This window comes from Eleginops maclovinus, chromosome 7 (assembly GCF_036324505.1).
Source record: "Eleginops maclovinus isolate JMC-PN-2008 ecotype Puerto Natales chromosome 7, JC_Emac_rtc_rv5, whole genome shotgun sequence".
NCBI classification, from domain to species: Eukaryota; Metazoa; Chordata; class Actinopteri; order Perciformes; family Eleginopidae; genus Eleginops; species Eleginops maclovinus.
The window spans coordinates 9,386,514-9,400,797 of record NC_086355.1 but is presented as its reverse complement, the minus strand read 5'-3'; the positions used below and the strand labels follow the sequence as shown (position 1 = coordinate 9,400,797).

Here is a 14,284-nt window from a genome sequence, read left to right as displayed (position 1 = left end):
TATGAGACAACTTTCTTTGCTTTAACCTGTCTCTTATGTCCAAATTAAAAACAAACAATACATGCTTTAATGTTGTACATATTTAAACAAAAATGGAAAAATATACAATGACAATAAGAGTCACAGCATTTGAGCAAAATACAAAACAGTATTTTTATTTTCAGTATGAAGTGTTTCAAAACACACATTGGGAATAATTTTTGACAAAAGATCTTACAAAATGTCTATGATGGAAAAGAAGCAGGGTTTCTCTGCAGGGTTGTAGACCTCTAACCTGTGAAATATTACATATCCCTTAATCTCACACAATGTGATTAAACTCATGGGACAGACAGCAAGTCTCAACCCTCCAGCTGCAGCATTCTCCACTACTGTATGAACATCAGGCGGAAAACAGAAAGTTCGCCACCGCAATCTACCCCTGACTCAGCCACAATACATCTTTAACACTCTTTAATTAAAACAGCGACTTTGTTACATCAGGAGAGTTTCTTCGTGGTTGCAGCTGAAGTCTGTGGTGATGTGGGCTTTTTACAGACAGGGCAGACCACCTGTATGTCTAAGAGGGGTGGCCTCCAGGCCAGCAGCATCTCAGAGTCTGATCATGCGTGAGTCGCAATCCTCTCAATGATCCTCCTGTAGTCTTCCACAACAACCTGATAACTTTTCTCGAGCTCCTCGTGCTGCGTCTGAGTGTCCATCTGATCCACGTGGGACAACAGCTCCTCCGGCCGCAGGCACTTCTTCATCTTCGCCATCTCCCTCTGGTTCTTCTGCACGACATTCACAGCACAAACACAGGGGAGGTGTTAGAAGTCAAAGTCATTTAAACCTGTAATTCATCTTTATTCACGTACCACTTTCTTATAAGAAAAATAGGATTTATAAGCAACAGCAAATTGTAAATGTATCGATACGGTTAATATATCTATTGAGGATTATCTGCATATTAAGTTAACAAGCTATTTAAAATTAAACAAAGTATGTTGTAAAGGAAAAGGATAATGGTTTTAATGGTTTATTACTTGTCTTTATATTACTAGGAAATTATGTACTATTAACAATGAACAAATCCATCAGGTACAGTTTGTTGTAAAGATGCCTTATTAGACAGTGTGCACATTTAGTGAGATCAGAAAGCTGAAAGGTTCTTGACGTGGACGGAGAAAGTACAAATAACCTCAGTGTAGTGCAGTCTGCTGCTTTTAAAATCCTGCACGCACATATATGCAGACGTGGTCATTGGGGAATTGGGGGTAAGAGTAGAAATGTGTAATCCCCCTCGCATTCACAGAGCAGCAGCTTCTGCCATTCAACTAACTGCATGCTAAATCTCCTCAGGGAAGGAAAAACGCTCTGCATCTGGCCACCAGATCTTTCCTTGCCACTCTCCCAAGGATTCCTACTTCCCGCTTTACCACATAGGTCATTTCCACGTCAGACTCTGCCTTTTTTTTCTGAGACATGCGGTTACCCTGCTGACAGAAAATTCTCTAATGGCTGGTATGCAAAGTCTAAGTGAGCAACTTCAACATAAAATGTCACAAGCAAACAGGATGTAGGGCATTATATGTTGGTGAGCCCTGATCTACTCAGTATTCCCCTACTGTCAAGTCTGGTGAAACACAATCAGAGAAGCTTATGATATTCTGTTCATCAGGATTACGACTGTTTAAATGCATCTCTGATACTCTTAGAAAACTTGCCCAAAGAACATGAGAAACAACAAAAACGATTATTTGAAAATTGCAGTTTTTCCTGATAAAGTCTGAAAAGCGCTGCAATAGCAAAGCCACAGAGCTCTGAATAGAAGTATCTTTTTGACAAAGTGCTTCAAACACTTTCATGAAGAAACACTCTCTCCCTGAAATGCAAATCCTGACTAATGACATGTGCCTGAATAGAGAAAAGCTCCAGCAGCAGCAGCAAAATCACAGACGCCTGGTGCGCCCTATTGTGGCTGTAACAATACAGCACAAGTAATCTATCAATTTTAACGGGACTGAAGATCAATTTTTTTTGCTGTTTTGAAAGGTAACACAATAAACTGTGACAATACGGAGCTGTAAGCCGCTCAACTGTATGCCACACATGGGCCACTTTGCTTCCTCTACTGAACAGCTGAAATGGGTTTCTAAAAAAGGTAGAGTATCCCTGATCGACAGCAACAGAGTTGACTATCTGATTTATTTCTGATAAAATAAGGAAATCCCTGTATGCACCTTTTGACCCTCTGGTATGTAAAGTACTCTGATGATTCAACTCTCACCCTGTATGGTCCAAATAGTCTCTTCTTCACCTCCAAACGGTACTCTCTTGCTTTGTCTTCATCACTCATGTCTGTTGCTCTCAGGCGCAGGATTTCATACACTCTCCTTGCATGTTTCTGTATAAAAGAGGGAAAAAATCATTAACATGCCAACATACTTTTTTACCACAATGGCTAAAGTAAGTCATGAACCAACATTGAATCAAATAGCATTAAGGGCAAAGCAGCTAACCAGGTTGCTAACATGAGTATAGGGAATGTTTTTGAAATGTTTGGAGAGTTGAACAAAGTGATTGACAGCGAAAACAAGGAAAATGTTTGCAGGTATACCAAACTAAATCAGGTTCAAACTTCTTAAATGTGAGGATTTACTACTTTTCTTGGTTGTACTAACTGTGCAATGGATAGATACATAGATAGAGGTTTTAGATTGTTTTCTGCACCAAACATTAAAGGGATCACCTTGGGGTTCTACAGTTTAAGATAAGCTTTTCCTCTCTACTTTCTAACATTTTATGACCAAAGTATTTATTGAACAGAGATGTAATCATTTGCTGCAGCCTCATACAACACCTTGTTAATTTTCAACTTGTCCTGTGCGTCTTTGGCCATGTCCGCAGAGAAGCCGAGGGGCAGCTTGTCTGCAGCGAAGGACGGCATGTCTTGACAAAGCTTCACCAGCACATAGTCTCTCAGCTTCACGTAGCTCTCAGAGGGGTCTTCAGCTGATAACAAACACAAATAAGCACACAATTAAAAAGGTAAACAGTTGTTTTCAAACTGTTTCAATAAACCTGACTCACAATGCTGAGTTCACCCATGTTAGCTTGTTTGAGTGTGTGATGGAGGATTAGTGTTAGGATTCTACAAAAAAAGGGCAAAAACTGAAACCTTTCAAATCGTTTTATAAACAAGAATGAAGAAGTATTAGTGGAGGAATCAGGAATGTCTGCCTATTGAACTGCTAAATGAAATTTCTTGAAAAGGACTCCTCTTCCTCAAAGGATGCCTCTTTAGTATTCATCCTCTGTCACCATGCATAGAATGTCTTTCGATCCAACAACCTCCAGTAGAGCCTCTGCGCACTCTGGTATACATTCCAGTCTTTCATATTAATTCAACCCCTGCATCCACCAACTGCTGAGAAAAATCATTTGAATTGTGTGTGGGACACATGAGGATCTGGGATTAAATGTTCTTCCACGCCTTCTTAACCGCAGTTAAAAAAACAAACATATGCTCACCTGTGATGTCTTGCACTTTGGGCAGGCTGCAGTAAAATCTGTGCACTGCCTCCAGAAGCTGAGCTCCATGACCTTCTCCTTGGAACGGAGGCAGGATCAACATTTGGCTGTTTGAGTAAAAGGGCAGACAGACATGCAAAACACAGCCAATGAGAAAACTGGCTTGTTCACAAAACAAATCCATGCAGCATCGGAGTGGTAATTCTGAGCAGGAATTCTTTGTTTTAACGCAGTAAATAATTGTTATCCTGATCCGTCTATGCAACAAATCACATCAAAGTCTTATCTATAAAGTTGTTTTCAGATACTAACAACCCTGGTTTGGTAATGAAACAAAATCTGCTTGAATGGTTGGCTATATAAGCCAGTAATTTAGGCTCTTTGGGAAGAGGATAAAGAAATGTATAATTTTCCACTCCTTTTTCATACAAAAGAATGGGAAGGCACGTGCTGCCCCGGCAATTACCTTACACGTGGTCGGGTTTTGTCTGGGTACACGTAGTAATTATAAACTGTCATGTAGCCAACAGTTGCGTAGAGAGTCTCCCCATCTTTATTGTACTTTTCGAATCTGCAGATAAAACACAAAGGCAAACAGGTCAATTACAAGCACACTCCCATGCAGTGTCCATTTTAGCCCTCTGTTCACATGCCCACCCCTCACCCCCCCAACGTCAGCATGTTAGAGCAGCCAGGCCCCGATTGGTACACCTGCTACAACCTGAATACATTATGCACTTAATTGGAGTACTGCAACTTAGAGGAAGAGAAGGGGTTGGAGGAGGGACTGAGCTCCTCAAAATCACTTCAGTCCATTTTCCCCATTGTCAGTATTAATAGTTGCCAGGGTAAAGAAAACACTGGCAGAGGCTCTTTTTACTGTTAAGACATTGTTCAGTGTATCAAAAGACAACAGAATTCAATTCAGCTCTTGCCCCTGAAAAATTTGAAAAGGGCTTTGGGCACAAAGGAAGCTCTTGCCTGATCAACAATTCTACTATGGGGGAAATATAATCAAACTGGCCTGGTAATTGGTCACAAGCGCCACAAAGGAGGGCTTTGTTTTTCAATGACACAAAAAAAGGCTTTAGGGTAGGGGTGCGTGTAGAGGAGGGTGTGGGGGGTGTGGGGAGTATGATGTCAATTAAAGAGGGCACTCACACAAGAAAGAAGTCCCAACGATCGTCGTCTGCGTCGATGAAGCTGGCAGTCTCTATGAACCACATGAGGAAGGTCTGCAGGCGCTCGTGGTACTCGTGGAATCCCGGGCAGTTAATATCAACCTGGGGAGAAAAAGAGAAAAAATACGGGTTAGAGTCAAATCTCATCCTAGCCATTACACCATAAGAGTAACAGTTACAAGTTCAAACTGTTATCAGAATCTTTGTTGATCAGTAGGTGATGCTTGTACCTTGTGAACCTGGTACGTGAGATCTCCTGCATCCTCGCTGTGGACTGTGTATGTGTGAAGCAGGGTGCCGAAGGGCTTGAAATTGGCTTCCTTCTCCAGCAGTGAGATGAAGTCGTCGGTGTTGCAGGTGAACCCAGCGGGAATGATCTCCCGGATCTTTCCTTCGATATCATCTGGCTGGATAACACAATGTGCATGAATTAGATCATGCACCAAACATATCGGCTATGGGAAAAAAGGAAAATCTAGAACACATTTTGGGTATTTTCTAATAAATTTAAAATAGAGGCTTCATGAGAATATAACTGTTTGTTCATTAATAAAGCAAGAGAAGAAAAACATGCAACAAATCCTATGAAGTTAAACGGGAAACACACAAGTTGTGCCAATGAAAAGAAAACCATTAGGCAATTAAAACTGTCAGCTGAGCAGAGGCCACAGCAGCACCCCCCACCCTCCCCGGTGAAAAGACCACTTAAATCAGTACATTTACTACTTATGTTAAACCATGAATATGTGATGAAGTTGCCACAATAAACGCATTTCTGCTTCTCACTGGGAAATTAAATCTTGTGAATTGATCTCAACTTAACAAACCTTTGGGGCATCCATAAAAGAGGCCTCTCCTCTAATCCTGCCAAGTGAACCCAATCAAATGAATTTGCCCTTGCGTTTTTTCAAAGAGCCTCGGAGACAAAGGGGCCCTACCCTTGGACTTTTTACTCAGTGCAACCTGTGGTTAGTTCAGCTGTAATGTTTGCATTGTATCCATTTCCACAAGGATTGACATGAGAACACTTTGCTAAGCAGCCCTTTCACACCATTTACATGTGTGATGGGCATTATTGCCACACAGAGACCCTTGCTGCTCACCATTGAAAACTGGGAAATGAAGAAGGTCTGAGCAAAATGCACTACAAAAGGCTATTACAACATACTGCTAATTCCTCCCCCTTTTCAGACATCAGCTAATATCAAACTGGAAGTAATGCACCTGCAGCTGAATGCCTCTTAACCATTGTAATTGTTCAGCCACATTTCTAAGGAACAAGGACCATACTTAAAAGGCCATGGACAAACAAGCCCATTTGTCCCGAGCACTCTCCTACATACTAGACACTAAATTGCCCAGCCTTACAGAATAGATGCCTTAGTTTGGCATGAATATAACTTAACAAAGTACCTTTAGAACATTTTGTTAATGTCTTTGATTTCTAACAATAAGCACAAAGGGAGTACAAACTATCTAATTTGTTGTGTTGGTGTTATTTCATCTCTTTAATCTACTCAAAAGACCTTACTTTATTCAAAACTGGCACTCTTTTGGATTATTTATAGAGTATTGACTAACCTTTTTGAAGTTAAAGCATATTTACACATCCATATTGAGTAAGAAGAGTACAAATAAAGAGTAAGAATAAAAATAATGACATAACCACCATGAGCATTGAACAGTTTCCAGCCCATGTGCACCAAAGGTCTGGCAGTAAAAATCCTTGTTTTCTGTGAGAGGTCCGGCATTGCGGTGTTTTTTGGCCGATTTAAAAGGGGAGAAGGTGATGCGATGGTAAGAGTCTTGTATCAGCGTGGCAGCTGCATAAACTCCATCTCTGCCTCCCCTCTTCTCTCTTCTCTCACCAGCTGCACCACACCCCGACCGTCCGCACGCACTCAGAGACAAACACTCTTCAGATGCAGCCTGAACTCTGCTGCTCCCTCACTCTCTACCTCTACACCAGCTGCACTCAAACCCTTAACAAGGTGAACACTCAGGGGTCAACGCTCAACACTAAAGTAGTGGCACACACAGACAGTAAGCCAGCCATCACATTTCAGTTTGAATATCAGCTTCAAACTATGTTCCCCAAAAAGTCTAATGGCTCTCTTAAGGTTTAAAAACAGTCAATTGGTTGCCATGGCACTCTTTGTTGGAGTCACCACAGATGAAAGTAATGTCGAATGCCATTCGGAAGGAAACATCGCAGCTGCATTACGGCTGTGTGTTGGTAAGCATCTGGCAACACAAGCAAGGCAGTTCCTTAACTCTAATTTTAGGACAGATTTCCTGGTCTGAATTTCCCCCCGCCATATGCAGGAAACAAATTAAGCACCATTTGAGAAACAAATACTGGTCAAACTTAGTACAGTAGCTACTGAGTGGCTGGTACACTTTGAACAATCACTGGCCGTTTGGGTGGTGGGCAAAACGGTCTGATTTATTCCCTACTATGCAAAACATCTGCATTTCCTTTTATCACATTCCCTGGAACATCTTACATCAAAGCTATTCATTACAAATCATTCATTCATTCATTAATACACTATTAGAACTAGATATTGCAATCAATATTTCCTGACACCTCTGTGTTGCATTGGGTTATTTATACTTGAAGTTTATCCACGTTACACCATATCCCAGTAAGTTGCTCTCACTACCAGCAGTTGAACGCCACATTATCCAGCAAGGGAGCCCCCGCTGTTTCCCAACAGGACAGATGTCCAACAGTTGAATCATCTGACCTCAATAGGGGCCCTGGCTACTTCTTGTATTCGTTTGTCTGTTTGCTGCATTGACAGGAAATGTTCTAAAGCGGCCAGTGGCCTTTTGTGAAGTCTCAGAGAAGGAGCTTCCAGAACATGAAAGAATGTTGCTTTACTGTCAGTTTTCTGTCCAAATACTGTCTGTTCATATGGAAATGTGTTGAACATACTAAGCAATGCAACTCCCAGAAGAATGTAAAAACTAAGTGCCAATTCATTAGCAAAGAAATAAAAGGGGCTGTCTCAAAACAGAATATAAACTACTGATATTAGTTTACTGAATTTCAATCCCAGCAATTTTGACTGTTGATCCCTTGAGCAACAATTTGCTCCTGGAAATATATGTGCTGGATATCCAACTGGGTCACATTACTTCTCCTGCTGATTCAATCACACAAACCTCAAAAAAAAAAATCAATGCCTCACGTAAGACCCCACATACAAAACCTTTTTAAAACCCTTGTCTTCCGACAGGGAGGAGTAGGATTAGGGATCTGGCGCAGGGGGCCATGGTGAGCTTAGATTTAGTTTAACAAAACAGGAGATCTCTTACAGGAATAATGTCACCACCCAGAGAGGCTCTGAGTTACTTCAGTATGTGAGGAACAACATTATGGTAGCAAAAACTGCTCCGAAAAGAGCAACGCCGGTCCATCTACTCAATGTCAACAACAATATATCATACAGTCCTGATGTCACAACATTAAGGAGACAACCCCTCAGTGAAGCTGCACAGTATTTAAAGTAGGGCTGCCTTCGACTCAAGATTTTTTCTAGTGGTCGTCAATTCAGCGATTAGTCGACTAACCCTCTCACGTATATGATATGATTTATGAAAAAAAAAAAAAATCAGAATAATTTTTTTTTTCTTCTCCCAAAATGGTTTCAGTTTCAAAGGCTGATAAAGAACCTTATTATAACAGGGTGGTACATTGTGCTTCACATGAAATATAAAATACAACTGTCATAATTAACAGTTGAAATATAAATTAAATTGTGGATGTGGAAAGCGCATGAGAGTCACAGTGCACCACACGGACGGAGCGGTCCGCCCAGCAGCACAAACAGCAGAAGCTCCGGTAAGGATTCTTAATGTGCGTGTGAACAAGCAGCGAGCACACACACGGAGCATTTAGTTCTAGTTTCTATCATTCATATCTGAATATAACAACCCAATCAATACTACACAGGAGATGGATACAGAGTCAAATATGCCCGTCGGCAGAAATCCCTCCGCACATTACGCCCTGATCCTGAAATGAAAGCTTGAACTTGTTGTTTTCTGAGCTCAGAATGATCATATATTACAGGTTGATACAAAGCTAGGCTACTGCCTGACTCACTGCAGCTGTTTTCCTCCGAGTCTGAGGAAGGAACACACGTTGTCGGGGATAATAAAACTCCGTGTTTTGATATGATGGCGTTGATATGGAGGCACCTTTTTTCCAGCAGAGTTTGCATGTCCCCTTGCGGGGCTCGTCCTTTACTCGCTCAAAAAGGATCGCACACTTTGGAAATCCTGCCCGACAAAATAACTTTAGGACCAGGCACAGCTCTGAATGAAGTCTGAGGGGGTTTCCGGCTGACGCATCATAGCACATGCAGCGCGCAGATGGACCTTTTTTCTTCTTCTTTCGACTAATCGGCTAATGAAAACTTACTCGACAAATATTTTTTTCGCCGACTAACGATTAGTCAACTAATCGGAGGCAGCCCTAATTCAAACATTAAGATTTACTACATTTCAGATTATTAACAACCTACAATCTACATTTTGACATTTCATTTTTGCAATCACCAGCTGTTAACTTACAAGTACAACCGAGATATGTCAAATATATTTCCGAAATAAACAACATGTCACAATGCTCAGTTTTTAAATAAATACACAGGGTATAATGAAACAACTTTTTAATCCCTAACGGAAAAGCTTTGGATAAAATCATTACATGTCTGCAGAAGGCAATTTGCTTTGATCACACTTAATAATATGCATGTCCTACCTCCACACACTCGAACGTCTCAGTGACTTTAGAGGAATATTTCACTTTGAAGAGGGTGCTCAGGTTTCCAGCAGTGTAGAAGAGCTGTATCTGAAGACCTTTGTATCCAAAAGCAACCTCGCTGCAGACAAAGTGAATAAAATTATTAAAAATCCTAACAAAGTAACATATTTTACTAAGACATCCCTTACACAGAGAAAACAATAAGAAAGCTGGTTTATGTAGTGAGCATTCTAGGTTTATTTCATATCAGGGGAATAAAATACACCCCTGCATTATTCCTATTTAATGAAATGTATAAAATATGCACCTGGAGTGAATGATAAAACCTAACTGTAGGCTGGGTCGATTATTACAGTGTGTTGCATGGTTTTTTTCATCACTACATCACTGGCAGTTTATGGCAAAATAGATTTCATCATTATGCAACTGTGTGATTGAGCTTTACTAGCAATTATGCTTACTGAAATAATTAATGCCCCAATTACAGAGTTCCCCTTCGAGCTGATTGCAGCGAGAGCAAGAAATAACCAATCCTAGTTTTGACTAATTTAGGAATACAATTCAGAGCATAATGACACACCAATGTAAGCCTACACAGAGAAACAGGTGTCAGTGCCAAACCAAGGTAAGTAGCAACGCCTCTTTGTGCGTCACATTGGGGTAATTATGTGACTATACAGCTTTTGTGTGACTACGATAACACAAGACCTGACCTCTGTTCATGTTCACATGTTTTAACATGTGCATCCTTACACAAAACATCCCTCTGCCTTTGAGTAAATCACAAGATGACTATGCAGCTTTAGAAAAAAATTAAGAGACCACTGCAGCATTATCAGTTCCTCTGGTTTTACTGTTTATAGGTATGTCTGAGTTAAATGATTTTTTAATTCTCAATAAGATAATCCGATTAGAGTTAAAACAGGTGCTTAAAGAGCAAGGAGGGTTGTTTATTTATGTTGTTCAGTATTGATGTTGGATTTAAACGTGGAATATATATTGAGTGAGGCCTTTACTTTTTTGCACAGGAAAAACTAGTTAATAATTTCTGTATCAGTGATGATAAAAAATACTCACTCATCCCCATAAACCTGGTGGCTGTACTCGGGGTGGAATGAAGTGCTGTCATCCTCAACATCCTCCGGAAAACGAACTGAGCAAAGAAAACAGGGTTTGATCAAATTAAGTGACAAATTACATCCCAATCTCACAAAACAATATCAATGCTCACATACCTATTATCATATAAATGTACAAAGAACGAAAATATAAACATACCCAGCTTCATGCAGATAGCTTCATTTGTGTCACACTTGTATTCAGCCAGCTTCTTCTCCATGGTGTTTATTGCTGAGGAGACGTACAAAAAACATGTTGAAATTGTGTATTTTTGGTCCAGATTTCATCTTGAAAGTTTAATTTATGCGTGTTTCTTGCTACACATCAACAGTGGTGCTGATTCCTAAAAATATTAAAGATGTTCCTTTCTGATGAACCTAAATGTCAGCAGCTTAGTGAGCCGGATATAGTCAAATTGCATTTAGTTTTCTAATTTAAAACACAGAAACAAAGATACAGCTGACACTTGATGACAGGTGTGCCATACATGTTTCTGTTATAAATAAATGTAAATGATGTATGTCTTTTCCTCCTTTTTTGCCTAAATGTGTTTGTTTAACTCTGATATGTGTGTGAAGGATGTGCTACAGTTCTGCTTCTGGTGTTTGTGTAGCCTTAGCCTCTCCTTTTTCGAGGTTACATGGGGGTGAGCAGGTTATGTGGCTCAGGCTCTATGGGTTTGGCAATATCTGTAAAGAAGCTTGGCATCCTCCTTGAGATTTTAAAGTAAATTCCCAGTCTGCATATCATTTTTTTCTATGGTATATTTTGTAAACATAATGTCTATAGCATGTATGTCTATTCTGGTTTCTTCAATTGTTTTATTTATCTGGGCTTATTGTTCCTTGTATAAGTAAGGGTCTATAACCAGAGGGTGCCAAATTGGGATATATAGATAACATTGGTTCGTTACTGTGTAGATTAAACCTAGTTGGAAATTGATTTGCTGGAATACAAAAGGATACTCTTATGCCAGATGTTATCAACAACTTATTCTGGCATTAGAAAAACATGTGGATGAAAACACAAGTAGCAGATGATGACCAATAACAACACTTAACCCTAGCTTTAAGTTGCATTAGCTCCATCTTTGCAATACCTGGAGTGACACAGAAATAGCTGAATCATAAATGGCATGATAAAATAAAACATGTATATCCTGTGAACTACCATTCTTTTACAATAATGAGTAAGTTACGTGATGTTATGTGGAAAAGGGAATACACGCTAACATAACGGTAAGTATACCAGCATCGATCCATATTCAACCTGACACCCGGCGGTTACATAAACACACAAACACACTGTGAGCTATGACAGCCTGGTAGCATGCTAACGTTAGCAGGCAGGCCACCACTGCTGCTTTGTAATGTTAGGTTAGCTAGCTGTGTTTTAAACAGACCACAACACGCTTCACAACACCCGTAAAGCGGGACAAGCGACCTGTTTTCGTTGAATAAGCATTAACACGAACACATTAGTATTAAAGCTTGAGCACGTTTAGCCACTTACCCGCCATTTCTACACACTGTGATGAGAGGAGCAGTGTTGTCCCAAAAGACCCGCGGAATCAGGACGACTTCCGGGTCCTCGTGTTTCCGTGGAAACAGGATGTAGTTTTGTTTCGGCTCTTTTAGATATAAATAAACCGAATATTACATTAATTTTACGTCAAATTAACTTTGTAATGTGAATAAAAATGGTACTCGTGAACAAAGAAACTTCAATAAACGAAGAAAAGAAAAAACTAAAATAATACGGAAGCCAGAAACTGAGATTTCCAGAAAATATTGACGGAGTATCACAAACATACTGACTCAGTCATTATTTTGACATGCTAACTAATGATTTTGTGTCTCTTTAATACAAGTTAAGAGTTCCATTTTTTGGAGAACGTTTTATATTTGTATAACTTATTTTTTTGTTGTTTTCTTTAGCTTTTTATTTATTGGCTTATTTCATTAAATAAATGTCGTTTGTTCAAAATAAGAAATCATATTTTTACGTATAGCATAGGTACATTTTAACAAAGAAAACAAGAAGAAACAAAGATAAAACTGAAATAACAAGCAGTAATATATTTAGAGATCAAATGAAAGCTGATTACAAAACATAGACTCATTCAGTTCATATTTCTTCACGGGTCGAATAAAACAGAACGATGATTTCACAAATGTTCCTACACTCTTACATACCCCTGTTCATATACACACAGTAAAGGGTTGATATAAAAACAGATATTTGCTTCAAATAGTGTCTGTTGGATGGCCACTAACAGGAAACCTACGTACAGACATGCAACCAGTGTACTGGAAAAGAAAACAATGTTGAGTATATGGATTTGTGATCAATCAATTATCGATACGGTTAGTAATTATCTATCAATCAATAGTCGTTTCCACATTATTATGAACTCTGAGGGGGAAAAAAAGAGATTAATCAGATTTGACAATATCTCAGGATTATTAAATTGTCAACACAGTTTTGAAAAAAAAATACACATACAAGCATTTAGAAGTGACAAAAAAATAATGTCTTTTCTCAGAAAGTGGACAAGTTAGCATTATAAAAAAAAAAACTGAAATTGACTGGGGGAAAGTGCAATTGTGAACATCCCTCTGAGCCTGGGTAATGCTGTGCTACCTTCCTGGCCTCAGCTATTCTGTCCTCCAGGTGCACCAATGAATGACCTACCCAGTCATGTTTAAGCCACTGTAATTTTACCTCTACACTGTCAGCACTAGATTATCCCTTTTCTGAACCATACCATAGCTTTTACAGACCAAAGGCAACAAATTGTGTCTGCATGGAGGCAATACATGCTGTTTGATCCCTGAACTTCAAACTACAGTCGTTTGGCAAAAAGTATTGTCTGTACTGCCTCAATCAGTGACGTGCCTGTTACACTGACAAAACTCAAATGTTGACTTTATTTAAATATATTCTGTCAACAGATTTCACATAACTGTTGAAAGCAATAATAAAAAGTTGAAATAAAAAAGATTAGGTTCAACCTATTAGTATTGCTTTCAACTAACCTAATACAGTTATGAGAAATGAATTGAAACAATACATTTAATTAAAGTCAATTCAGTTTCAGTGTTTCAGTGTACATGCAGGTAAGCAGCAATTGCTTCACATACTGCAGTTATATTGTGTAATGAGATAAGTGACCCAACATAGAGAAAAAACGCTCTACTTGTAAGCACATGATGTGGGGAGAGTAACGGCAAATTGGGTTGATGTTCATTGCCAAATTTGAAAGGGGTGGAAACTACACAAACTACAATTACTCAAGAATTTTTGAAGTGCATATTTAGTATTTTACATTGTGAGACTGTTCAGAGGCAAGTATTGTACTTTTTGTTTTACACTATATTTATCTAAATTAAGTGACTTTGAAGATTTAGATTTATAGTAATACAAAATAAGATCCACAATTACATTTATAATATAATTGTATAGGGTAAGATCATCTTTATTGATCCCCTGGCACATAGAGAGAAAACACTCCTCCTTTACCACCTGCAACATTAAAGTGATAGACACATTAATGCATCAGAAATTATAATAGATTAACAAATATATTCTACAAAGAGTTGTTTTGCAGGATCATTACTTTTATGATAAATACTTATGGAAATGTTTCGTTATTTTGTGACATTTTATAAACAAAACCATGAAAAAAATCTGA

The 14,284-nt window shown here is 39.1% G+C and overlaps 1 protein-coding gene across 1 annotated transcript; it reads right to left on the bottom strand.

The window, feature by feature from the left end:
* Window positions 1-128: 128 nt before the first annotated feature.
* Window positions 129-12,213, bottom strand: hat1 (histone acetyltransferase 1). Its single transcript, XM_063888698.1, has 11 exons — window positions 12,103-12,213; window positions 10,750-10,821; window positions 10,549-10,624; window positions 9,469-9,589; window positions 4,925-5,101; window positions 4,675-4,796; window positions 3,980-4,084; window positions 3,514-3,620; window positions 2,843-2,994; window positions 2,270-2,386; window positions 129-773 (listed from the first exon to the last, which is right to left on the bottom strand). Exons 1-11 carry the CDS (start codon window positions 12,107-12,109, stop codon window positions 603-605), a joined length of 1,227 nt encoding a protein of 408 aa, XP_063744768.1. The 5' UTR covers window positions 12,110-12,213; the 3' UTR covers window positions 129-602.
* Between the last annotated feature and the right edge of the window lie 2,071 nt (window positions 12,214-14,284).